This window comes from Sturnus vulgaris, chromosome 9, assembly GCF_052056855.1.
Source record: "Sturnus vulgaris isolate bStuVul1 chromosome 9, bStuVul1.hap1, whole genome shotgun sequence".
In the NCBI taxonomy this organism is placed as follows: Eukaryota; Metazoa; Chordata; class Aves; order Passeriformes; family Sturnidae; genus Sturnus; species Sturnus vulgaris.
The window spans coordinates 26,897,686-26,924,292 of NC_142251.1; the positions used below are offsets into that span (position 1 = coordinate 26,897,686).

The window sequence follows — 26,607 nt, forward strand, 5'->3', positions numbered from 1 at the left end:
AAGATGCTGCTAAAAATCCTCTCCTGTGATCAAGAGCTGATTGCAATGTCTAAATAAATGAGGTAACTTTATGTGTCCAAGTGAGACAGGTGGAAAATTCAGCTCACTCTTTGGATACTGTCCAAACTATAAAGATATTTCAGCTGTAAGGAAATACCAGCCTTCAGTCTTAAATCAGTGACACACTTTAACACCAGGGTACAGGTGATACTGGGTGACAGGCAAGGTCCATGTCAATGAAAACATCATGCTACCTCTTGAAAATTCCAGTAGTTAAATTCATTTTATCAGTAAGTCCCTGCAGCTTGAAACGCCGCTGTTCAAAGGTAAGGGCTAAATAAAATAGGAGAACATGAAAGGAAAAACTAGTGGGGGTTAAAATGCTGGCAAATGAAGATTGATTAAAGGTTAAAAGCTCACTGTGAAAATCTTTAAATGAACACTAAAAAATCCAATGGGCTTAAGTAACACATTAAAGTCAATTCACAGAAGTAAGAAGATATCTTTTAAACAATGGACATTGTAGCCAAATGAGGGAATAGGAAAAAAAAAAAGGAGGATAATTTCTGGCAGACTAAATGTCAAACCATAAGAAGTTAAGCCAGAAAAAGATACTGAGAAACAGCATGCCTAAGGCATAAAAAAAATAGCAAAAATATTTTTCAGAGGAGGCCTGCCAGGGAATCTCTTGTGCCTGTGAAGGACCAAAGTGTAAAGGAGCACTTGAAGTGGAAGTCAGCACTGCTGAAGGAAGGAGTAAAGTGTTCTTGTGCTGGTGTTAAACACTGAGGCTCTGTAAATATCAAGAGAATGGCAGGTGACAAATAAGGCAAACTTTAAAAAATGGCTGCACCCAAAGTGTCAGTTTGGCACCAGTTGACAGAATCTGTGAGCACTGAGTGTGTCCTGGCATGTGCAGCAGCCTGGGAAGAGAGCACAGCTCCTGCAGGGGAGAGCCCATCCTCTGTGTCCATCCCCAGTGCCCATCCCCAGTGTCCATCCCCAGTGTCCATCCTCAGTGTCCATCCCCAGTGTCCATCCCCAGTGCCCATCCCCAGTGTCCATCCCCAGTGCCCATCCCCAGTGCCCATCCCCAGTGTCCATCCCCAGTGTCCATCCCCAGTGTCCATCCCCAGTGCCCATCCCCAGTGCTCCCCTGGAGGCCCCAGAGGCAGTGGGTGGGGGTCAGGCTGGGCTCTTCAGGACAGTCACATGCTGAGGGCTCAGAAACCTGGGCAAAGATGGTTCTTTGAGCCTGCTGAAAGGAAGCCAGAGGGCAGGCACACGCAGGGTTAGTGTGTCCCTAAAAGGTACAAACAGCTGCAGTGAAGGGGTTGCTCCAGTGGGGTCACACACAGGTCTGTGCTGGGGACATGCCCTGGCTCCAGTCCCTGCTGCACTCACAGGCAGCAGTGCCCTGGTTCTGGGACAAGCCCCCAGCCCTGCTTCTCGAAAGAAGCCTTTACTGGGATGCTTTTCCAGGCTGCTCTCCTGTGTGCAGTTTATGTCTTGTAAAGTGAGTAGGTCGGGATCTGCAGGCAGTGTGGGAAGTTTGTTTATCCTTTGAGTGCCTCCCAAGTGGGCATGGGATGGTTGTGACTGAGAGCATTGCTCTTCCTCCAGCCTCTTCCCTTCACTCCCAAGAGTTTTCTGTGCAGCAGAGCTCCTTACCCTTGTCTTTGTTTGCTCTTTGGGTTTTTGCCTCTTGTCATTAGCATTGGCGGCACAGCTGGTTAGATTTAAAATATGGTCATCCTGCAGCAATGCTGCCCTGCCAACAGCACACATATGCACAGCCAGAGCTGTCAGAAATGTCTCTGTTTTTCCGAGAAATGCTCCATGTGAGGGAGTTTTAAATGAAGTGCCTGCGAGGGTCAGCACTGGAGAGTCTGATCCTCCCTTCCTGAGGTGACCAATGGCTCCCCCTCCAAAACAAGAGCAATCACACCAAGTGCACACTGCACTTCATCACTGCACTCTCATCAGCAGCTCATGTTCTCTCTCTTAGAGGGAAGTTATGCAGCATGAAAGAAGATCGGAAAGGGAGGTGAGAAATGGTCCCTGGGAAGAGCCAACTTTCCTTCCCTTTCCCTGCTCCCAGTCTAGAGCAGGTCCTGCAAAGCCCCGACTGGCACAGGTTGGCCACCGACCACATTGCTCACAGGGCTGCTGACCTGTCCGAAAACCACACTGGTGTAAGCTAAGGGCAGGTGATGCTCCTCACCCACAACCAGTGCCAGTCTCTCTGGTGGCTCCATTGGTTACTTCAGAGGCCACAGAGAGCTCGTTCCCTCTGGTTTTCCTGCTTAGCTCTCCTGCCTGTGTATATCTCCCTTGGATAACACCACTGCTGCCATGGATTAGGCATGGAGACCCTGTCTCCTTGCTGTCAGCTCATGGCTGGTCAGGGTGACTCTGATGCTGTGGATCCAGTGTTTCTGTACTCCTGGAGATGCCAGGCTCACAGTCTGAGGGGTGGTAGGAGACCTGGAGACTGAAATGCCAGGATCTCACTTAGCCTGTGCCCAGGACTGAGGACGGCTGAATTCACAGAGGTGACACCACTGCAACCCGTCTGTTTGGAAGTAGTTCCAGGTGGGAATTTGCTTTTAAAAAGGGAAGTTATTTGGGTCACACTGTGACTTTCTCCCTTGCCTCAAACAATCCTGCCCAACAAGCCAATGTGTAAATGTTTTAGCAATCCTGCTGCGCTGCTGCAGCGAGCGTATTTTTAGTCTGCAGCACTGCTTCATTTATATACTTATTTGGTAGTGTATAGCAGCCCTTGAGATGGAAACACTGTCCAGATGTGTGGGTAGTCAGTCAGGGCTTCTCAACAGAGATGAGATGGAAGATTGCAGCAGTGACAGTGTGGAGAGAGCCCCTGAGTTATGTGTGGGGACAGCTGCAGCCCTTCAGCAGTGCCAGAGTGCAGCTGGTGCTTCAGCCCCTGCAGCTCAGCTTTCTGAGCCCTGCTACCCCAAACACAAGCTCTGGATTGGGCCAGGGCAGGTTACAATAAAAACTATTTGGGTAATTCGGTGCTAAGTCATTCCTAAAGCTGAACTTTATAATTGGCAGCTTGGCACAGCTGGCACAAAGCACCCAGGTGCTGGAACACCTTAGTGGCTTTTTGAAAGCTGCCCTGGCTTCTGCTGCTGGGAGAGATGGGCCTGAGAGTAGATTAATGCTGACACAGACTGAAAACTTTCTCTTCAGAAGGAATTGTGTGAAGTCCAGAGTGTGAGTAGCAAAGTGTAGTAGTTCAGCAAAGATGGTTTTGTTAAGTTGGTGGGTTTGGATCACCTTACCCAGGGATGATTCTATTTTGACATCAGTTAAACTGGTTCCATGGATAGCAGTCACCCTCTGCTCCCCCCACACGGAGGGAGTGATTCTCCAGCCTTATTGACAAAGGTAGTTAAAGTAAGGATGGGGCAGGTGATTGCCCTCCCTGTACCCTGCCAGGAGCAAGGACATGTAGTCCACATCTATGTGGTTTATAGCACTTTCAATGTGTGTTCAGTGAGCACAGTAGATAAGCCAGGCAGGCTTTGACCATTTGAAAATCACCTACTCAGAAAGGTGCATGGGTTATCTGCTTCAATGGCAGCTGGGGCCTTAGGAAAGGGCCTGAGGACCTCACTGAATGTTAGAGTATTGGTCCCACTGAGTATTTTTTGTGATATTGCCCAGAGTAAGGTAAAATTCATAGTTGTGGTAAAGCTCTTTAAATGTACCTATGGCATGAATGCCCCTTCAGAAAGCTGTAAAGCTTTTCCATGGTGTTTGAAACAGTCCAGCCAGCTCAGGTGGCCTTCAGGGAAGCTCTGTTTCAGTTCCTCTGCAGACACCAGTTGTCACAATGAACACTTGCTGCAGCAAAGCTTTTTGGGGAAGATGCAAGTAGGAAAGGATAAATTATCAGAATTGCATCTCTTTTAAGACAGATAGGGCCAAACAGCCTAAATATATGTGTAAAGTTGAAGTCTGTGCAGACAGTTGACATCATCATTTGTTCTTACTAACTGCAGAACAAAAGTTTCACTGCCTGCCTTTCAAGCCCTCTGCCTGTCTTGTGCCTTTCTCTGAGAGAGCATCTCCCATAGAAGCAGGTGCTCAGTCTCACAGATATTTGAACAGTCAGCTGGTTGATGGATGTCCATGCTACTGAGGGAGAAAGGAGGGGTTTGGTTTTATGGCCTTTTCAGTAAGACAGTTTTAAAAATCTAGTGCTTCAGATATGAAGACAATCTTCCATCATCCTCAGTAATTTGTAGCAGTAATTTATGCCCTCAGCCTTATTTGGTTTTGGTTTGGACTACAGGCTTCAGCCTTCATCTGTTGGATGTTGCAAGATGATTGTTTTTAGGGGGAGAGCAGAATTGGGAATGATGTTTCTGTTCCCTAGACCATGGGAACTCGTGCTGGGAGTTTGGTCCAGCCTGCAGGAGCCAGCAAGGCTCTTTGGGGAAGGGCAGTCAGAGCAGCAGTGCTTGGCACAATTACCTTTGCTATTAATCTGGAAGAGTCAATCATCTGAGGCATGGCTTTTAAACCTGTTAACAAATAATTAACTGCAGCACAGGCTCTTGGCCCAGCAAGGATGGCTTCTTAAGCCTGTGTGAGAAACTGTATGTTCTGAACTTCAAAGAGGAGCAATAAATCTATTTATAAATCCAGACACCTCTACAGAAGATCCCTTCCTGTGTTTTCACTTACGTAATCCCACCAAGCATCAGGCACAGGTAATTCAGACAGTAAACTTTGGGAATCACTGTCAGCCTTGCTGGGCAGCCTGTGTAACACACACTGACCTTCCAGGCAGCAGCCTGGGGCTGTCAGCTCTGCTTCACAGACACCCTGCTACCTGTGCCTGGCTGCAGGGCTGGTGGCTGTGTGCTCAGGCAGGGCACTGCAGGCTGCCTGAGCACTGCCTACACACACTGACCCCTCCAGGGATCAGCCACACGCAGCTGGTGAGCTCAGGGCTGGGCACAGCCCCTCTGGACATCCACCCTGTGCCCCTCTGGTGCTTCCAGGTGTTGGTACTGCATGGGAGGGGAAGGAGAGAAAGCCTGACAAGGCTGGGTTGGAAGGATCTGAGACAGGAATCACCAGGCAAAATCATTTGCTTGTTCTGAGAATCAGATCAGACCATGGAAGACCTACAGCTCCAGGTGCAGGGAAGGTGCAGAGCACAGCTCTGGTCATGAGCAGGCACTTGGAGCTCACAAAGGGCAGGGCCAGGGGGACCAGGAGCAAATGCAAGTGTTTGTGGAGCTCTGTACCCAAGGGCTTGATGGGCAGCTGCTCCTCCAGCCTTGCCTTAAAAACTCTTCGCCGTGGAGATGCTCTCATCTCCCCAAGGTACTTTCATCCAGGGCTTGTATTTCATTCTCTTCAGAAACTCGGTCAGAGTTAAATATATTTCCTTTGCAGTTGAGCTGTTGTTTCTAGTCCTGTCATTCTGCTGGCTTACCCACAGTGATCCTCTGCAGTCCTCAAGGTTTTTCTGTAGCACTTCTGCCCAGCCCCATTTTCACTCATGTTTTCCAGCTCTGGCCGTGGTTGAAATGCATTCTGAAGATTTTGGACAGCTTCTCTCTTTTATCAAAACTGCAGTCTCATCCAATCTAGCCACTCCAAGGTGGTTGGAATCTCCCCAGTTTAGCATCTTCCAGAAATCTTCCAAGTATGCTGTCTATTCCTCATCCAGATCCTGAAGCATTTAACGGCCTGGAGCTCAGGATGGAGCCGTGTGCAATCATTTCTTACAATGACAGTGAGCCAGTCTTCCCAAGCAGGGATTGTGCCAGCTGCACTCGGCTCACGTTTGCTGTCATTGTGCTGAGACCATCACATGGGTGTTCCAGAGCTCCAGCCCCTCCCTGGGCTGAGTGTCCCAGGGCTGCCACACTTCCAGACCCCTCCTTACAACAAAGCTGGTCCAGGTGCCTGGCAGCAGCACCAAGCTGTCTTTGGGGAACATCCCACCTCCTCTTCTAGGTTGGTTTGGAGCTAATGCTAATGAGAAAGGCTGCTGGAAATGCCTGTGGTGGACATTGAGCCATTCCCCCTGCTCAAAGTGAGATCAAAGCCTTTGCAGAGGCTTTCTGCAGCAGTTCAGTGCCTTACCCCAAAAAGGGAAAGAATCAGATGCCACCTTCAAACCTGACTGTAACTCCTGGGCTAGCTCACAGGCTGAGGGCAGGATTTGGGTACTTTCTGTGAATACCTGTGGGGGGGTGGGCACACCCTGTGTGCCTGCTGGCCAGAGAGGCTCATCCTGAGCCTCCTCCAGCTCTCTCTGCTGTGGTGGGCTCAGAACACACAGCCTCTCTTGCCATGGGCTAGCAGAGCTGTGGTTTTACTTTATCCTGGCACACTCTGCTGTGAGGGAGCTGTGTCAGCACAGAGGGGCTGGGATCCCAGCTGGCCAGAATGGGCTGGGCTGCTTCCCCAGTGCCACCCACACAGCTCAGCTCCCTGCCTTTGCCTGGGCAGCCCTTGGGATTGCTCTTCTCCTCTGTCTTGTGCAATGTCCAGACCCTAATGACAGCCCTCTGTGCTGGCTGCTGTGGGTAGTCAGGGAAGCTCTGCATTACCAGGACTTTTTCCTGGCCCTGGCCACCATCCCATCCCATCCCATCCCATCCCATCCCATCCCACTCACCCACTTGTGGCTTTGGAGCAGTTTTCACAGGGGTCCTGTCAACTGCAACATGAGAGCTGAGGAGCTGTTTCCAGCTTGCTGGGTCACAGGGAGCCCATCTGTGCCCATTTGCTGGCTCCAGGCTCTGTGCCCCTCGTGCCCCTCTGCTGCCCTTCCCAGCCCCCTCTCCCGAGTGGCACAGGCAGCCCAGCCCCTCTGCTGACTGTCCTGAGCCTGTGGGGTGGGAGCCAAGAGCACATCCAGAGGCACAGAGAAAGGATGACCTGCAGGGATGGGCACATGGCAGGGCTTCAGCAGCAGTGCAGCACCCAGGAGGGATCAGGGGCTTCTCAGGGGCTTGGGTCAGTGGCACAAGGACTTGCACAGCTGCTCCTGGCTTCAGTCCCTCAGTGGCACATACAGAGCTTTTTCCATTCCATTTCTTGCAGGTGGGAGCTTTGATTTCCCTTGCAGGCTCTCAGCCCCCTTAGCAAGGGTTTGCTGCTGCTTTTCATTACTGTAGCAGACACTGTTGATCTGATGGCTTCTGCAGGTGCTGTGGGGTACAAGAGGGTCCGGCCACGGTTGTCAGCTGTCATCCAGAGTCAGAGTTAATCAAGGAAAACAGTAAAAATTAGTAATGTATATTGCATTCCTGCAGTCCATACGCTTTCCATTAGGTGATCTTCCATCCTCCTCACACAGAAAGGAAACCCTGCCAGTGGCAGACTCCTGACTCTGAAGGGATTGGTCGTGCCTGGAAATCCGATCTGGGCTCTTGCATTCCTGGGCACGCTGTCTATGCAGGGATAGTCTCCCACCTTTCAATGCAGGCAGCAGATGCTAGCCATGTGCACAGTCTGCAAGCCCAGCAGCTCCTGTGGCTGCAGATGGGGCCTGGGGCTGCACTGGGGTCTTGTGTGCTGGCCAGGCTCTTGCTGTGTGCAGGGGTCTGCCAGGGGAGTGGCTTTGCCCAGTGTCACCACATAACTCATGTACAACAGCCATGTGGGAACGAGGCACAGTTAATTCTTTTGAGAGATCACATTTTAGCTTTTTTTAATTAATAAACTGGTGAAGAAATTCCTCAAGATCCTCAGTGTCAGGAGTGTTACAGAAAGTGAAACATTCAGCTTTCTTAAATAAACCTTATCCTCAATCACTCCCATGCTTTAGTGGCTCAAGATCAGCAGTTCTGCAATAAATGTTACACAGTGCAAACTCAGTCGGTAATTATGTGCAGATGAAGAAGGGGAAATAAAAGACATCAATTTCGAGGTGTGACTGCACATGCTAAGTGTGCCCTGGGCTCTTTGAGGTGTCACGAGCAGTCTGGGGCTCTGCTGTGTGAGCTGGAGCTCCATGTGTGCAGCTGCAGAAAGGGAGTTCCCCCACTGCAGCTCCTGCTCCACACTAAAAATAAGGTCCTGGGAGCTCTGCCTCTAGTGCTGTTGGATGCCTAGCTTGCAGGGCTACCTCTGACCTGTTCTTTTTTATCCTTCCTTTTGCAGAGAACGTGATCAATGGGCAGGACTACGAGGTGATGATGCAGATTGACTGCGAGGTGATGGACACCAGGATCCTGCACATCAAGAGCTCATCTGTCCCTCCCTACCTGCGGGAGCAGCGCAGGAATCACAGCCACCCCTTCTACAGCTCGTCCCCCTCGGTCCCAGAGACCCCCCACGCCCTCAGGGCCATTGTCAAGTCCCTGCAGTAGCTCCTGGGACAGCACAGGGAGCAGCCGGCATGCAGCAGGTCCTGCTGCCAGCCTGAGCCCTTCCCTGGCACTCCTGGGGCTCCTGGCCCGTGGGCACAGCAGGGACAGTCCCCTTGAGCCCATTGCTGGGCCTGACCCTACCCAGCGGCCCCATCCTGCCCGGGATTGTGCAGCTCAGCTGGCTCCTGGCCAGGGACAGTCCTGGGGACCCCACACAGCGTGGGGGACAGGGGCCATCCCTGCCACTTCTGCACTGTCCAGAACTGGGGTTGTTCTGCATTTTTGTCCCTGTTGGGCTGCCAGAGGTGGGCTGATGAGCCAGAGACGTGGCAGCAGACGCCCACACTTGGGGTCACACCCTGCAGTGTGCCTGGGCAGCAGGAGGAGGCTGTGCCCAGCTGCAGGTGCTGGGCCTCACCAGGCAGCCCCAGTCCACACCATTCCCTGCCCAAATCCTGCCTGCACAGCCTCCCTCAGCAGGAAGCCCTGGCATGCAGCAGTGGTGGGGTAGCCCAGCCCCCCAGGAGGGTGCTGGGACCCCCCACTCACCCCTAAAGCACTACAGGCAGAACAGCCCCAGTGCCCCGGGGCTGGGCTGCCACTGAGGCACTGCCCACCCCGCACCTGCCTGGCTCTCCAGGGTCCTGCTGCTGCCTTCCCCAGCCCACAGGGCTGCACAAAAGGCTTGGCCCAAAGGAAGTGATTTCATGCAGCAGATGCATTTGTAAAGTTTGGGTTTTTTGAGTTTGTTTGTTTTGTTTTCTTCCTGGTTTTTGTTTGCGTGGGTTTTTTGTGCGTGCTATTTAATACTCTTCACTGCTAACAGCAGCCCATGGAGCAGCACTGGCCCTGCTGGGGCAGAGGGGCTGCTTCAGTTCCGTGGGACACAGCCACAAGCACCTTCTCCTGAAGCCACACACAGGTCACACACAGCCCCACTCTCTCCCTGTCCTGCCAGCACTGACAGCCACCCGCCGGGCACTGGGGAATGGCCCCTTTACCCCAAACACTGGCTGAGCCAACTGCTGCCATCCCAGAGTGTCTGTGAGCTCTGCCACTGATCCCACATCTCTCAGCCGAGCCCCAGGCCCCAGAGCTGGGCTCAGGAGCTGCAGCGCACCGGAGCATAATGACAGCCTTGCATAATGACTTCAGCATGTTGTTACATTATTTTTTTCTCCCCTGTGCAGTTCACAGAGAAGATGATGAGCTCCAGCTTGCCAGCCAGCTGCCTTCATGGTCTGAGTGCTAACTGGCTCATGTGGGGTTTTTAATTATTAATTAGTAGTATTATTATTGGTGTATGTGTGTGGCTGTTAGGAAATGAAGGTCAATGCCACAGCAAGACAAAAAGAGCTCCAGGGGCAGTGAGGAGGAGGAGGATGAGGAGCAGTACACCCCTGTGAAGAATGTGCCTTGCAACACCACCAAGAGCTATGCCCTTTGCCACGTCCCCGTCCCTGCTGGGAAGGAGCCGGGCTTGGCTCTGCTCACACCAGTTCATTTTCCTGGCCCAGCCCCACCTGACTGTGGGCCAGCTCACAACAGGCAGGAGTGAAAACCCCAGCAGTGCCCCAGGCAGAGACACACGGCTCCCTGCAGCCGTGGGCAGGGGCTGCTGGCTGCTCTGGGGGAGTTTGCTGCCAGGGGGCTGGGGAGGGCACTGGGCTTGGCACAGCCTGGCACCTTGGGAAGGGCTGGGGGCTCGGGACTGCTGCAGCACCACATCCTCAGCCAGCACCCCTGGGCTCTGGTGGTGGAGAGCATCTCTCATCCTGTGTAATTCTGTTCTCTGTGTCCATAGTACTGAAGGCAATAAAATCCTTCTTTTATTTATTACTAATAACTTTATTATTGTGCTTGTTAGTACCGTTTTCCTTGGGCAAATGACTGGAACAGCTGCCAGGTCTGCCCGCTCTTGGGCTGCAGTGTGGCTCTGCTTGGCACAGTGTTGGCACTGCCCATGGCATATCCACCCTGTCCCCCTCCTGCTGCTGGGGACGGGGCACCCTACACGAGCTGCTCACCCAGAGCCTGCAGAGGAGCCCATGAGGGCTGGACGTGGCCTTGTCCCCCTGCCCCAGTGCCAGTCCCAAGCAGCCTAAAGCCATCTGGGGTGTGTCCCCACCTGGTGTGTAAGCTGATTCTCCCCAGACCGACCAAAACCCACCCAAAACAGCCCTGTGCCTTTTCATGCTCCCAGAGGCTGAGCCAGAGCCAAAGAATGCCCCGAAGAGCTGCGAAGGTACTGGATCCTTTATTACTGACAGCAGGTAAATACAAGATGCTGGTGGGCAGGAGGGCAAGGGCGGTGCCTCTGTGAGGGATCCTGATGGTCCAGGAGCAGGATGGGAGTGAGAGGGGATGGAGGAGATGGAGCGGCACAGGGAGGGCTGTGCCAGCCCCTGTCCAGGCTGCCCAGCGCCCAGCAAATGCCAAGGGGGACTACTTTGGGTTACAAAATGAACAAACAAAAGCCATCTACACCTATTTACAGCATGCCCCTCCTGTCAGCGGCTCCCTCCAGGCGTGAGTCAGGGCAGGGCCGTGCCCAGCCCCCAGAGCTGCCCGCAGGGAGCAGAGCCCCGGCTGGAGGGGACAGTCCTGGGCATCAGTACCAGCACCAGGGGCTGCTGGAGCTGAGCTCGCAGCCCCGTTGTACAGCAGGGTGTCCAAGGGGCCTGCTGGCCATCAGCTGGGCAGGTGGTCCTGAGAGGTGGGACATTCCCACGGGACGTGCAGCTCCTCCAGCAGGACAGGCAGCATCCCGCTGGGACCCGGTGTGTGCAGCTTTGCACTGCTTCAGGGTGGCTTGCTGATCATCTTTAGCCGAAAACATCAGCAGGAGGATCCTCTGTCCTCCTCTTCCCTGGGCAGGAGAGCCGGGCCTGCCCTTCCTAAGGAGAACCTCTCCTTCCCCTGGGAAGGAAAATCAGAAGCAAGGATACAGCAAAGACGAACGGGGTGGTTCTGGCCTGGGGATCGATCTACAATCCGCCATAAAAAACCAGCTCGAAACAAAACCCATCATTTACTCTTCGATTTGTACAAAATAACAATAATAACAATAAAAATAATAATAATAAAAGGTGCTGGTGGCCCCTGGCTTGCAGTGCCCCACTGTGGTGGGGGGGTCTCAGTAGGCAAAGATGACATGGTAGGTGACTTGGTGGCCATTGTCCCAGGCGTAGAGCAGGCGGTCCTTGGGGTTATAGTCTATCTGCGTGGTGTAGGCGTACTCGTTCTCGAAGAGCAGCCGGGGGATGATCTGCGTGTTGGTGTGCGTGTCGAAGGCGTAGGAGATGTTGGCGTTCCTCTTGTTGTAGCTGTCCACGGCGTACAGGACCCCGCAGATGACGAAGCAGTTCCCGTAGAGGTTCTTGCGCAGCCCCGTCCTCCACGTGGTCTCCTTCTGCGTGCTGAGGTCGGCGGCGTTGAGCTTGCTCAGCACAATCACCTCCTGGCCGGAGCCCTCGTAGCTGATGGCCGGGTAGATGACCCACAGGCCGTTCTCGTCCACGGCAAAGTCCACGTCCGAGTGGCCTCGCCAGCGCCACGGGGTGGCCTCCTCGTAGGCCACGTCGTGCAGCATGGCCCAGGCGGCCACGTAGCGCTGCCGCAGGTCGTACTTGATGATGTTGCGAGTGAAGGCGCGGTTGTAGTAGAAGGAGCCGTTGTACACCACGTGCCCTGTCCCGATCCAGCTGTAGGGCAGCTTGTAGGAGTTGCTCCAGCGACCTGCAGGGGTAGACACACCTGGCTGTGACACCTCGCTGTGCTGTGGCCATGCCAGCAGCATCCCCTGCCCCCAGCTCTGCCTGCCCTCCCTCCCTGGCCACCAGCCACAGCTTGAGCTGGCCCACACCCTGTATCCCCTAAAACCCGAGACCACCAGCCACAGCCTGAGCTGGCCCACACTCTGTACCCCCCACACCCAAGAGAGATCATCCCCCCCCAAGATGCAGCATCCCCAGGAATGAGGATGCCACTTGGACCAGCTGAGTGGTGGCTGGCATGGTACCAGAGATGTTGCAAACCCACCTTGCTTGAAGTTGTCAAGGTTCCTGAACTCCACCAGGGTGTTGCCATAGTAGTAGTTGGTGACATAGATCCGCTCCTCCCGCGCCAGGGGATCCTTCATCCAGGCTCCCTCGTTGCGCCCGTAGGTGTTCTGGGTGGTGGGCCCCGAGATGGTGGACAGCGTGTCCTTGCAGCGCCCTGCGTGGGCAGGGAAAGGCTTCTGAGCCCAGAGCCAGGGTGGCCACACTGTCCCTGGAGCCACCAGCCCCCTCCAGTCCCTTGCTCACCCAGCAGGTGCCCCTGCCACCTCGGCCCTGGTGCAGCAGGACTGGCCACACCCCACAAACATCTCCCCCCAGCCTCAGCCATGTCCCTGCCCCAGCTGAGGCTGCTGCCTGTCTCAGGTCCCGGCTCTTTTTGCTCTGCCCAGCCCAGCCCCAAAAGGTGGCAGGAGACTTCAGCAGGTTCCAGAGTTAATAACTGAACCTGGCACCTCAGTGAAGCACTGTCCAGCTGCCACCTCTGTGACACCTCCCAGCTGTGACAAACCCAGGGCATGAGCCACCCCCCTCACAGAGCTGGAGACCTGCAGGCACTCACCAATGATGTTCCTGATGTCCTCCTCCTCCAGGCCCTCCTTTGGGGTGGCAGGGCTGACCGGTGTCATGGGGGTGTTTGCCTGCACCCAAGCTCCTGGGCTGCTCTCCGTGTCACTCCAGCCTCCAGCGGGGGTGGCCGTGGGCAAGTCCTCCGTGGTTGTGGCCACCACTGTGCTGGCCAAGGCTGTGGGTAGCTGTGGGGTGCCCTCCTCTGCCAGCCCAGCCGGGGCAGTCACAGACTCCGGGGCAGTGGCCAGCTGGCTCACAGTGCTGGGGTGTGGCGTGGCAGGGGACAGGGACACTGTGGCTGTCACAGCAGCTGGCACGGTGGTGGGAGCACTGCCAGGGGTGGGTGGCCACCCCACTGGGGAGGGTTTCCTCATGGGCTCTCCTGCCCTGCTGCTGGGCCTCAGGAGCTGGTCCTCTATCAGCAGGTCCACCGTGTTGTCCCCACTGAACAGCTCATCTGCTGCCAAACACAGCACAGGGGTCAGCCCCACAGCCAGGGGAGTGAGCCCCCACAGCCCCTCCAGCTGCTCCCTGCCCATCTCTGCAGGCTGCCTGGGACCAAACCCACCCGTGTGCCCTCCCCATGTCCCTGCAGAGGCCGACAGTGCCCATGCCAAGGCTGAGTGACATCCACCACTCATGCCAGGCTGGAGCTGATGGAGATCCATTCTGCCCTCACCTCCAGAGACTGGGCAGGATGGACACCCAGCTGCACTCACACCCTGATCCCACTCACCTAACCCAGGGTGCCACAGCAGGTGCCTCAGCCAGGGCATCTCTGGGGCTCCCCAGCCAGCAGGGGCACCCCTTGCTCCTCCTCATCTCCAGGAGCTCACAAACCCCCAGGGCCAGGGCAGTCTGCAGAGAGGGCATTGCCTTGTGCCCTGCTGCCCGCCCTGCTGGTCCCTTTGTCCTTGTGCCCTGCTGCCCACCCTGCTGGTCCCTTTGTCCTTGTGCCCTGCTGCCCGCCCTGCTGGTCCCTGAGGGCTCCGTCCCTGCTCCCAGCTCCGAGCTGCCTCCCAGCACAGCAAACACTGCTCAACCCTCCAGTTGTGCAGATTTGTCTGTGGCAGGCAGATTTGAAGCACGAGCATAATATTTCATAAACCTCCATTTACTTCTGGAAAGGTGTTGATGCTGGGTGTTTTGAAGCAAAGCAGTGAGCGATTTCCTCAGCTACCAGGGATTTTCCATGGAATAACAATGCCACATGCCCCACAAACGCAGCTCAAAGGCTGCACAGCGTGAGGCTCCAGCTGTCCCACCTCCCCCTGCTGCTCCCACACATTCCCAGGGGATGAGGCACTGGCTTTGCATGCCCAGCATGGCTGCAGACCCGACTCACGTGTCTCCTCGATGTCGTTCTCCGACTCGGGGGACTGGGCTTTGTAGTAGGTGACCCCCCGGACGATGGTGGGCTTGGAAGGAGGCCGGCTCCTCACCCCCAGCTTCCTCTGCAGGAGCTGCTCGGGCTTCTTGTCCTCCTGGGAGAGGTGCAGCTCCGGCAGGGACTCCACCGAGTTGATCTGCTGGGAGATGGTTTCATCCTTCAGGAATCTTTCTTCGTATTTTCCCTGGAAGAGACGCAGGAGGTTGTCACCAGCTGGGCCAGAAGTGCCATGTTTTGGCCACAGGGCAGGTCAGGCTGCACAGCCCCAGCCTGGGCAGGGGGATCTGAGCCCCCTCCCTCCTTCCTCAGGGTCTCCATCGGTCCATTCTGCCATGGGAATCCCTCCAGGAGACAGCAGGGTGGCAGACCAGCGCTGCTCCTGCACATCCTTGGTGCCACCCCGCAGTTCTGGGGCTCAGGGCTCCAGAATGGGAGCTGTGGGATGCAGGGCAGGCAGGAGGAGCAGGGTCACTTCCCTGGCAGCCAGGGGCTGGCCCCAGCAGCTGCTGTGCAGAGTGTGCAATGTGCACTGAGCTCTCACCCGGCACAGAGGCCGAGGGCACCTTCCCAGCACGAGTGGGACCCTCCCAGGCAGGGACCAGGAACCCCCCGGGACAGGGAGCAGCTGCCACAGCCCAGGTCTGGAGGATTCCATCTCATTAAAGAAAATGGGAAAGCCAGCCCCAGGGTTGAAGCCGTGCCCATTTGGCTGAGAAGATGGGCCCTGCTGCAATTAGCAGCGAGAAAAGGGGAATATTGGGAAATGAGGTCACTCGGGGTAATAAAAGCCCCACGCTCCGCTCCCCTGCCTGGCCAGGGCTGGCTCTGCTCCAGCAGGGAGCAGCTGCCCAGCCCAGGGGTGGGAGCAGGGAGTGGGGCAGGGGCACGGCCGGGCACCCCTGACTGGGCACGGCTCTACCTGGGCACAGTTCTACCTGGGCACAGTTCTACCTGGGCACAGTTCTACCTGGGCACGGCTCTACCTGGGCACAACCAGGCACCCCTGACTAGGCATGGCTCTACGTGGACATGGCTCTGCCTGGGCAGTGAACACTGGCACAGCACAGTGGGGCCATTTCCCAGTGCCATTTCCCAGTGCCATTTCTCTGCCCGCTGACACACAAAGCACCTGTGGGAGCCCATCCCTGTCCCCACACAGGATCTGCAGAGTGGATGGGGGGCAAGCACAGGCTCCTGCCATCCATCCTCAGGAACTGAGCACCCCTGTTTGAGCTGGAAATGCTGCCCTTGCTGTTCCCCCCAGCCAGACACCGCCTGTGCCCTGCCCAGGGTCACTGGGCTGCGGGCAGGATGCTCCAGGAGCCGCCTGGCAGGGATCAGATGGAGCAGCAAGAACCCCAGGACACCGTGGACAGAGGTTTTCCCAAAACATCCCACTCACATCCTTGTGGGGCTGCACAGAAACTGCTGGCATGTCCCCATGGGGACCCCTAGTCTGGTGCTGGGTGCCAGAACCAGAGCAGGGGGGCTGGTGATGGTCTGGCAGGGAGGGAGGGAGGCGACAGGCTGTCCCTGCAGCGAGCCCCAAGCCCTTTAATCAGAGGCTGTGCTTCCCAGCCGGCCCCACAATGACATCAGCTTTCCAAGCAGCTCTGCCACCGCTGACCCCGAAACCAAGAGCCCCGTGGGAAGGGGGAGCAGCTTCCCTCTGCTCCCACCCACATCCCATCCCAGCAGAGGCTGGGCTCTGCAGGGACACACGGCTTGGAGCAGGAGGAGCACCAACAGCGGGGACCACAAACCCACCCCGGGGCAGTGCCACGTCCAGGGGACACCGCGGGGCTGCCCCAGCAGCAGCAGTGACACTTTGCTGTACCTCTGGGTGAGCGTAGGCAGCCTCAGCATCCCTCTGCAGGGAGCTCTCGATGTCGGCCAGGCTGCTGGGGAGGAGCCTGGAGCAGTTTTCCCTGCCAGGGCCATCCTGCAGGGCATCCTCCCCGCTGGCCCCTGCCCGCTGGCTGTCCTGTGTCAGGTTCCTGGACATGCCCTGGAGAAGCAAGAGAGGAGACTTTACCCCACTGAACCACCAGGGATGTTCTGTGCATCCTGGGCTCACAGCTGGGCATTCTCCAGCTGCTGAGAAGATGCTCCTGGCCCCAGTGGGATCCAGGAACCCCATCCCTGGTGTGCAGATCCCAGATCCACTCTTTGCTGCAGGTTCCCATGGGGTGGGAGAGTGGCCCTGAGGCTCTTCCACCCCCACCCTCAGCCACACTCACCAGCTCACAGAAGGAAAAGACAAGCTCAAATACCTTAAGCCAGCCTGGTGTCCTTGGCCTGTGGCAGCAAGTTTATCTTGTATTTTTTAAATTTATAAAAATTTTTTTAAAATTTTAAATTTTCCTGGCCTGGCCACACAGTGCCTGCACTCAGGGACTGCTCCCCCCCAGCACCCTCTGCTCCCACAGAATCTGAGACTCTGGGGACAGGACAGGAGCCAGTGACCCTCAGAGAGCTGTCCTGTGACCAGCAGGGAGCTGGGGCTGGCTGCAACTCCTGCAGCAGGAAAAACCCTTCTCCCTTCTCATTCCCCCACACCCCGTGCCCAAGGGATGGTTGCAGGCTCTGCTCATCTCTCCTTGGGCTCCTGCACCTCAAACAGCAGCAGCTGCTTTGGATAGGTGGCACATCAGTCACAGCACTTCAGCACAGGCACCCTGATCCCTCATTTTCAATCTGTCCTGCCATTAATTTCTCCTAAAACCCGCCGTGACCTCCATCTGTGACCTCAGCATTGCCAGCTGATGTGACAGCTGTGGGCTGGGGACAGAGCAGAGGAGCTGCCTCACCAGACAAGGCACTCCATGGACCAAAAATCAGGGGCTCCTTCCCTCTACCAACACCACGGGTCTAAAACACCTCGTTGTACTGGAAAGAACTCATGAAACCTTCGAGCCTCTGCAAAAACAGAGGGGTTAACCCCCCAGCCCCCTCCACGGGCATTGAATTCCCAGCCTTTACCCAAAATCCTAAGTCCCAAATTTAGCAGGACACTTTGGGGCCGAGCCCACTGGCACAGGGATTCTCCAGCAAACATTTTGCTGCAGCAAGCAGAGGAAAATGGAACTCCTGATGCTCTCCCAGGAGCAGCTCTCAACACCATCCTCCTCTGGAGAGGACGGCTGAGTCCAGCAGCCTCATGCCCTCACCACTTCTCCTGTGTAATGTTTGGCTCCTGACCTGCCTGGGGACCACATTTGTGTCCCCTTGAGCAGAGAGGCAGCACCAAAGCCTGGCTGTGATGGTGCCCTGAGGCTGCTCAGAGCACCAAAGCCTGGCTGAGATGGTGCCCTGAGGCTGCTCAGAGCACCAAAGCCTGGCTGTGATGGTGCCCTGAGGCTGCTCAGCTGCTGCCAGAAGCACTCCTGCCTGGGAGGGCCATGCTTTGAAGCCATGCCAGGCTCCAGCTCAGTGTCTCAGCTGTTGTCAGACCCCACAGCTGGTGCAGGGTGATCCTCCTCCACATCCCCTCTGCAGGAATTCGGAATTCCCGTGTTATCCAGCAGCAGGAGGCATTTCACACCTGCTGCTCCATCAGCTGGGCTCTGCCCCCAGCAAGGGCAATCTCCTCCTAACTCAGCCTCTCCTGTCTGTCTCCATCCTGCCCAAGTGCCTGCAGGCAGCTTCAGCTGCTTTTAGATGATCCTGCAGCCCCCCTTCTGGGAAATTAGAGACCCCTGTGAATTCCCTGCTGCTACACCTCTACAGCTCCATCTCAGCCAAACTCCTCCAGCCCCAGGAGCTTCCTGCCCATCTGCCTCCTGTGATGGGCTGTGAGCAGAGTGACCAGGCTGCAAAGGTCACCCCAATGTGCCACCAGCACTGCTGGCTCTGATCCCCCTGCAGAAACTGGCTGGCAGGCAGGGCCACCTTGGTACTGGGGCAGAGTGCAGTGACAAACCCCCCTGAAATAATGGCAAAGCCAAGAAATGACCAAAGAGCACACTGAGCCACCGGGAGAGGGTGGGATTGCAAAGGGAACATTGGTGCTTTGTTATTTTCAGACCTCAAAACCCCTTTTGGGTGAATTTCCATGCTTGGAAACCCAGAGCCCCCCAGGCAGGTGTGCTCCCCTCAGCTGTCTCCTTCCCAACCCCAGGATGGAGCACACTGTGCCTTCCCAAAACACTTCATAAATGGAATTTTGGCTGTATCAATCATGGCCTCTCAGCTCCTGGCTAGAGGTGAACAGGACTGCTCCACCCCGACAGGAACGTGGAATTACCATCCCAGATACAGACCACGGGAGAAAACTCCAGTATTTAATCTGGCAACCTGTCACTCCATAGCTGAGCACAGCCTGAACTGCAAACCCCACTCTGTGCTAGCCAAAGAAATATTAAACTGTGTGGAAGTGAAAATTATTTCGCTGGAAGTCTGCTCCAAAATAAAATGGAAGGTTGAGGGTTCTGCTCTGTTTTAACACGGGCCAAGACGTAACTTGGTCCGTCAGGAATCTGAGCTCTTGGCTCCCCACAGTCCTGCTGAGTGCACCCCAGCACCAGCCCCGAACCTCTCACCCCACATCAAACAGCTCAAAAGCTCCTGGTTGAGGGCAACCATCACACCAGCACACAAGGAAACCTGAGAAGAGGAAAAACTGACCCAAAGGGGATGCTGCTCCTGGTGAGGCCACAGCTGGGATCCTGATCCCAGTGGAGAGGGAGGGACTGGGAGAGCTGGAGAGGGTCAGGTGAGGCTGATGGGGTGGGGATGCACTGGGCACTGTCTGTGGGCTGGTTCAGACATCCAGGTCTGGTCTGGCTTAGTTTCAGCCAAATAGTTAATGAACATTTCTTCCCAGGCCGTGAATGCACCAAAGGGAGCAGGAGCTGGGCTGGAGGCAGCTCCCACCGAGGACAAGGACACTGAAGGAGGGCAGGACTCACCTGCTCGAGCTTCTCCACCCGACCCACCAGCTTGGTGGTGACCGAGTGCAGCTTCAGAAGGTCCAAGCCATAGAAGGCACTTTCCAGCATCTCGACGATGGAGGAGAGCTGCAAGGCAAGGGGACAGCACAGTCAGGCACCAGCACTCGCTGTCACGCACCCCCATGAGCTTCCTTTTCCTTTCAGCCAAAAATTCAAGGGTGATGCACCCATCTGAGTGCAAGAATTTGGATTAAAAAGCAGGTTTTCCCTCACACAGCCCTGCTGCCCTGGTCAGAGCACGGCACGCAGAGCAGCACTGGAACCTCCACGGAGCCTCAGGGCTCTGAGCACATTTTGGGTGCTGGGGATCAGCAGCAGAGCAAGGTAAAATGCTGCTCTCTTTGCCAGCTCCAGGCAGGCTCTCCCACAAGCCCAAAGGCTTAACTACTCCACCAGTGATGTGACTGCCAGCAAAAGAGGCAACAAGAAAAAGGCAGCTCAGTTTGAGATCAGACTCTGAGTTCTTGCCATCCTGTGCTCTTTTTCCTGGAACAAGAAGAAACTTGTTAAAAAGTTTTAAAGTACTCTCAAATTGCAAGAGTGAAGAAATAGAAATTGGGTGCAAGCCTGGCAACAGTTGCCTGTCTGAAGAACAATTTTATCAGAGGGATGCTGCCCTGTCCTGCATTTCACAGAAACCCTGCATTTAAGTCACCCCTGTGCCTGTGTTGTGCCCAGCCTCAGCCTTTGGTCAGCGTTCCTGGGGTGCCCTTGTTCTGCATTTGGTGCAGTTTCTTGTGCACAGAGGACAGTGCTGAGCACGGCATGGCCACTGGGAAGGGCTCCTGGGCCACCTCCCCCTGGTCCCCTGTGTCCCCAAACATCCCCACGTGTCCAGCGTGCTGCTGCAGACTCTACAGCCCCCATGGCTGAGCAGACTTTCAGCGCACAGGAACTACTGCAGGGTGGTGACATTTTCTCCCAGCAGCTCCAAACGGGTCAGCAGAGTTTCACAAACATGGGGGAATCACAGGCAGCACTGCTGGCAGCACTCGGAGTTTCCACCCCAGCCTCTGCAGCCTCCCTGCGGAGCTGACAGCAAAGGAAAGATTTTCTGGGCCAGATAAAATGGCAGCATGAGGAGACAAGAGCTGTTTTATGGCTGTGCATCCACTTTCCACTGAGAGCTGGATGGAGACGGCCGATACAATGCACACAGCCTGCCAGACAGCCACTGGAGACAGGAGCTTCCCTCCAGGCTGGAGAACTTCCATCAGTGCACAAAGGTTGCAGACTGCATCAGCCTCCTTCCAAACGATCCTGAGCACAGCGTCCCTGCACTGACTCTGCACCAAGAGCCCCAAAACCCACTCTGTGCCTGCAGGAGTGTGCTGCCATTCCACAAAAACAGACCTGAGATTAAGCTAGTCCCTGCCATTCCACAAAAATACACCTGAGATTAAGCTAGTCCCTGCTATTTCACAAAAATAGACCCGAGATTAAGCTGCTCCCTGCCAACAGCACACTGACCTTTCCCTGGAGACCACGCTGATGTTCCTGTCACTGCTTCCTTCCCTTCAGCCACTGTGCACTTTGGCTCTTGCTGGTCTGATGGCCCAGGAATTCCCACTGGACATGACTAAAGGCATAGATGGGATTGAAACCATCAGCTGGGAAGCCCAGGGCAGGCATGTGACTGAGTTTGGTTGCCCAGGGCTATGTTCATGCTGCCTGGATTTCCCTCTCTTCCTCACCATTCCTTCATGGACTCATCCTCCAGCCCAGCCAAGGGAGGGACCTTCCCACGGCTCTCCCACACAGGGAGTACCCAGATCATAAAAAGCACAACAGATCATGGTAAAACACAACATACAAATGAGCCTGTTCCTCTCCTGATGCTGGACTGGGTAAGAGCGATGCTTGCTGGACCAGCAAAGAGAATAAAACCCCTCTGGGGCTGCTCAGGGCTCAATGATGAGTTGTGGGGGCTACTCCTCATCGGTGGCATAAGAACTGGAGCTGTGTCCTCTCCTACTCCCCAGATTCTGAAGGGGCTGTTCCCGGGGATGCCCAGCCCAGGAAGGCTCTGTGCCTGGCAGGGAAGCAATCCTGCTGCCCAGGGATGGAGCCTGGCACACAGAAACTCGTGTTTGGACAAACGCTGTGGAGTTTGGCCACAAGTCCTTGCGCAAGGAGGGGGAGCCGGGGCCAGTTCCTAGAGGACACACAGCCCTTCACACCACAGCTGGCAGCGAGCACATCCCGCTGGGAAGCACAGCTGGAGCCAAGGGGCAGCCAGGCACACTCTGCTCCTCCTGCAGGAGGAGGACAAGGAGGGAGCTGGGAGCTGCTGGGACACAGGGGTGGCTCTGTCACCTCGGGGCTGTCCCCTCTCCCCCCTCACCATTCTCATCCAAGGCCACGTGGGACCTGCTGGCTTTTCCTCAGACGAGGGACCACCAAAGGACTCCAGGCTGGGCTCCTCCTCCCCTGGAATGATGGATTGTCTGCCTGTGCCTGTTTATCTTCCCTAGCTGCAGGGGCGCTTGGACAAGGAGCTGCTAACTGTCTGCAGTTGGACAAGATGAAACACATCCTCCAGCTCCAAATTAATTACAGCAAGCCCATCGTGGTGGTGGCCTCGATGGCAGCTGCCTTGCACGCCTCCTGCCTTCCCAATCCAGAGGGATTGAGGGGCACCAGTGCCACCAGCACCCAACCTGCCACCCCAGGGACTCGCCCGGGCTGGACCAAGACAGTGGCACTTTCTGCTGCCCTACACCAGCACCAAACTGGCACTTTCTGCTGCCCTACACAGACACCAAACTGGAAAACCCAATGGGATCTGCTGCCAGCTGCTGCACCAGCAGAAGGAAGCGCCCAGTAAAAGTCAGGAGTACTTAAAACAAACACTGTCACTTTTGGAAAAGAGGTGTATGTTACTAGAGAGATAAAATACTGAATAGTAGAGAAGTGTCAGTGTTTAAAACAACAAATCCATCCTGCCATCAGCCAGCTGTGCATCACACCCTCGCGCTGACGCATCAGCAGCTCTTGGCCCATGGAAGCCAAAACAGCTTTTTTGCGTGGGTCCCTGGGAGTCCCTCTCTGCAACAGAAAAAAGACCTGGCAGCTGCCGAGCGGAGCAGAGCTGTCCTCCAGGGACATTCGGAGCTTGACAGAGGGCAGGGCTGGGCTCTCAGCACAGAAAGCCACGGTGGACCCCAGGCAGCACGGGATGAATCGAGTGAATCATCCTCTGCAGCTGCTCCACTCAATCCCTTAAGCGGCGCTTGATTTTTATATCAAACATGCAGATATACACGCAACTAGGAGATGCTTTAGGAAAAAAAGGTTGGGAAATGCGGTGTTTTTTTTAGAGAAAGCTCGGAAAGAAAAAGCTAAGAAAGAAGAGCTCCTTGTCCCCAAAGAGTCAGGACTCAAGCTGCTCTCCTACCTTCAGGTCGCTGCTCTCTGCCTCCCGCAGCTTCTGCAGCCTGAAGTCGCCCTCGCAGGGGTTGAGAGCTGAGGGGGGGGCCACGCACGCACACTTGCAGCTGGGTCCTGACGTGATGGTTTCCACCGTGTAAAAATCCTCGGCTTTGAAGGCGCCCTCGTTAATCCTCTGGCAGGCGCCGCGCCCCAGGGGTCTGACCAGGCATTTGCAGCGGCAGTCGGAGCCCTCGGACACCGCCTTCACCTTGTCGTAGTCACCTAGCAGCTGAGCACAGGCCAGCAGGTGAGCACAGCTCCTGTCCTGTGCCTGCACCGCCAGCCACCAGCGCCAGCCACAGCGCAGAGCCCAAGGGCCAGACAAGGACACTCTGGATACCCCGAGCCTCGAGGAAACCGGCCGGCTCTTCCAGGACCTGCCAGCCAAGGAGCTTCTAGACAGCTTTTCTTTTTTTTTTTTTTCTGATCACTGCCTACAAGGGGCTTCTTCCAACAGGGTATTTTTTTTATTCCACTGTGTGCAGAACTCTGCTTTTATTTAAAAGCATTTAAAATTTTTCTGCTCTCTGTGCGCAAAAGCCACCCATAAGCCACCTGCTACCCAGAGCAAGACTGTTTAACACAGGCCAACAGGGCAAGGGCACATTGGAAGAGTGGCTGGAAGCCACCCTATAGGCAGCGTAACCTGGTGGTGAAGCAGTATTTCTGATCAGCTCTATACAATGCCAGGAATTTCCTTTACAGAGCTTTGCAGACAGCGCTTCTGGAAGCCCAGGCACAAAAATAACTTTGGCGGTACATTTCCAATAGTCTGTGCGTTAGCCATTTCCGAGGGCAGATAATAACACACTGCCTGATCAGCCAAATCTAACAGGAGCCTCCACCGCATCCCACTGGCAGGGAAAGCGCCTGGATCCCTCCCCTCGGCGCACAAAGAGGCCCCACCAAGGAGTTCTCCTTTTTCTGAGTCCCCCCCGGGGAAAATGATAGGACGGAGTCTGTGAGGTGCTCCCTGGTGGGCTTCAGTGATTTCACCGCGCCCCGGGTGATGAACTTCCTGCAGTGCACAGCATCACTGAGCTCCACCGAGAATGTACACCCAGCTCCACCGAGAATGTACACCCAGCATCACCAAGAATGAGCACCCAGCTCCCCCAAGAATGAGCACCCAGCATCACCGAGAACGTGCACCCAGCTCCACCGAGAATGTACATCCAGCATCACCGAGAATGCACACCCAGCATCACTTAGTGTGCACAGCATCCCCCAGCACCGCCGAGAATCTGCGCTGAGCAGCACCCAGCATCACCCAGCATCATCCAGCATCACCCAGCAGCACCCAGCATCACCCAACAATCACCCAGTATCACCCAGCACCCCCAGCATCACCCAGCCCCAGCCAGCACGGTGCCCCACAGCAGTGCCCGCAGCCCCGGCGGTACCTGCGAGAGGATGTTCTCCTGGTTGTCCGCCTCGTCCTGCAGCGGCTCTGCGGAGGGCCCGGCCGTGCCGGCGGGGGTGGTGCCAGCCCGGCAGCCGGCGCCCAGCGCGGCCAGGCAGAGCAGCAGCGGCAGCGGCCGAGCCATGGGCGGGCGAGGAGGGGCCGGGGCCGGGGCCGGGGCCGGCGGAGCCGCCGCTGCTCGCTCAGGTGCGGAGCGGGGCGGGGGGGGCCGGCCCGGGCAGCCCCGCTCCTCCTCCTTCCCTCCCACCCTCCCGGTCCTCCTTCCCTCCCTCCCTCCTGGTCCTCCCTCCTTCCCACCCTCCCGGTCCTCCCTCCCTCTCAGCTCCGCTCCTCCCAGCTCCTCCGCCGGTCCTTTCCCGTTCCCGGCGGGACGAGCCCCGGGCGGGGCCGAGCCCCGGGTCCTTCCCACCTGCCCGGGGGCTCCCGGAGCCGCAGCCCGGGCAGCATCGCCGCCTGGAGCGGGCAGCGGAGCCCCGGGACACGGGTCTGCTCCAGGGAGCCGCCACCACCGCCCCAAAGGAGAGCCTGAGCATCCCCGCTGCCGTGTGCCAGGCAGCTGGGCGGACCGAGAGCCGTCCCTACGGCCTGTCTGGCTCCTTTTGCAGCTCCAGGAGCAGCCTGGCTCTCGCTCTCCATCCTTTGGGTGGCAGGGAGGTGATCCCCATGGCACGGCACGGGTCTCAGTCCGCACTGGGGTCAGGCAAGCTGTGTGTTCCAAGACAGGCTCCCAGCCATGAGCGCAGACCTCTGTGTGCTCACTGAAATTCGGGAAGTGACTGCTCTGGCAGTGCTGTATCCTCGTGCACCTCCTGCCAAACGGAAATGTTCTGGACACGCTGTTCCCAGGGAGAGCACAGGCACAGCATCTGCTGCTGTGGAGGTGTCTGCCCTGCCCTGGCCGCGGCTGGGCCTCACAGGCACACAGGGAAACCCGAGGTGCCCTTGTGAACACACCAGAGCAGGCCAGCACCGTGTGCCAGGGATGGCACAGGCTCAGGTTTTCCTAAAAACGTGCCCACGGGTCACAGGCAGAAGTCACAGGAACAGCAAGTGGCGCAAGAGGCCACCTAAGCTCGTGATGAAGCAAGGCTGTGCACAAGCCAAGCATCCCCAGTCCCTAATGCACGCTTGTCCCAAAACCACCCCAAATGTGGTGCCTGCAGCCCTGGGAGCAGCACCCTCCCCGGGGGAGCTGCAGCTCCTCCGTCCCATCGTGTCTCCCACGGTGGCTCGGCGGGGATGGGGCTGCCAGACACAAAGCAAACATCCCGTGTGGCACAGGGATGGCGAGGACGCTGACCTCAGGATCCGTGTGGGATGGCGCTGTGCCTCCCCGGGAAGGGAAGCCTGTGGGAAGGGGGCAGGGCTCTGTGGGTCCCTGCAGCGGGGCTGAGCAGGGCAGAGCAGGAGGGGAAGCGGCCAGGGAGGCCGGGGGGAGGACAGCCAGCCTCTGGCAACTGGAGAGCAGTGGAAGGCGAGGGCATCTCTAAAAGCCTCTCTCAAGGATCATCGGTCCCTTGAGCACTGGCTCCTTCCCTTCTGTTTCCATGGCTCAACTTCCCTGCGGGCAGCTGCCCCATCTGCCAGCACGGGCTGTCCCGGGGCTGCCAGGCCAGCGCCTCTGGAGTCCCAGCCCGTGCCCAGCTGGCCCAGGGCACCAGATTCCCGTGCAGCCATGGCACTGCCAGGACTGGCAGTGACTCCAGCCCGGAGAGCTGCCACAGCAAACAGCACCTGAAACCCTGCAGGCCTTTCCCCAATGATCACTTCCAAAGGCTGGAAAAACATAAGGAAAACAAATCAACCACGGTATTTCAAAACTAAAAGGAAGGATTTCATATGTTACTGACATCCTTTGCTGATTTCTTTCTAAGGGGAGGGAAAGCATTTCTGGTGGTATTTAGTTTGGGTTAAAGATGGGTTTAAGCCCATCCTTTGGGGGCAAGGAGAGAAAGTGACAGGCACTTTGGGTTCAGAGCACTCATCTCCAGAGTCTGAACATTCTTCCTTCAAGAAAAAACCAAGACAAATCCACAGCTCGAGGAGGACAGCAGAGCAAGAAGGTGTGGTTCTGGCTTTTCTGTCTTGCTGGTGGAGACTGGCCCAAACTTTGCTCAGAGCAGGAGGCCCCAGTGTCCCCATACCTGACCTCATTCGGGGCTTGAGCAAAGCCAGGGCTGCCTAAGGATGCAGAGTCCGTGCTCTTCAAAGTGCAACAAGATAAAACACCACCGGGTCTGGGTAAAAGGGAATTTAACAGTCTCAAGACAGATGCTCTGAGCTGGATCCTGCAGGATGTTCAGGGCTGGACCCGCGGGATGTTCAGGGCTGGACCCGCGGGATGCTCGGGGCTGGACCCGCGGGATGCTCCGGGCTGGACCCGCGGGATGTTCAGGGCTGGACCCGC

At 56.4% G+C, this 26,607-nt stretch overlaps 2 protein-coding genes across 4 annotated transcripts in view; one reads left to right on the forward strand and one right to left on the reverse strand.

The window, feature by feature from the left end:
* ATF6 (activating transcription factor 6) overlaps positions 1-10,221 on the forward strand; it is a 70,769-nt gene extending 60,548 nt beyond the window's left edge. For both annotated transcript variants that reach the window (XM_088170211.1, XM_088170212.1), the window contains exon 16: positions 8,167-10,221. In XM_088170211.1, the coding sequence (XP_088026337.1) occupies positions 8,167-8,375 (209 nt within the window). In that variant the 3' untranslated portion in view covers positions 8,376-10,221. The remainder of the gene's footprint in view (positions 1-8,166) is intronic.
* Positions 10,222-10,613: 392 nt separating this feature from the next.
* On the reverse strand, positions 10,614-24,355 carry OLFML2B (olfactomedin like 2B). 2 transcript variants are annotated; one of them, XM_014874774.2, is made up of 8 exons: positions 24,181-24,355; positions 22,743-23,006; positions 19,304-19,411; positions 16,231-16,401; positions 14,349-14,577; positions 12,996-13,463; positions 12,417-12,593; positions 10,614-12,113 (listed from the first exon to the last, which is right to left on the reverse strand). In XM_014874774.2, exons 1-8 carry the CDS (start codon positions 24,322-24,324, stop codon positions 11,512-11,514), a joined length of 2,163 nt encoding a protein of 720 aa, XP_014730260.2. In that variant the 5' UTR covers positions 24,325-24,355; the 3' UTR covers positions 10,614-11,511. The 2 variants fall into 2 exon arrangements, with proteins under 2 accessions (XP_014730260.2, XP_088026336.1); XM_088170210.1 differs by having other exon boundaries at positions 12,996-13,460; positions 24,181-24,353.
* Positions 24,356-26,607: the final 2,252 nt, after the last annotated feature.

Coding starts and splice junctions, on each gene's coding strand:
- OLFML2B (XM_014874774.2), bottom strand. CDS start 24,324: ATGGCTCGGCCGCTGCCGCTGCTGCTCTGCCTGGCCGCGCTGGGCGCC. Junction 23,007..24,180: donor AGGAGAACATCCTCTCGCAG/GTACCGCCGGGG, acceptor GCCTGTGCTCAG/CTGCTAGGTGACTACGACAA. Junction 12,114..12,416: donor CCTTGACAACTTCAAGCAAG/GTGGGTTTGCAA, acceptor CTACCCCTGCAG/GTCGCTGGAGCAACTCCTAC.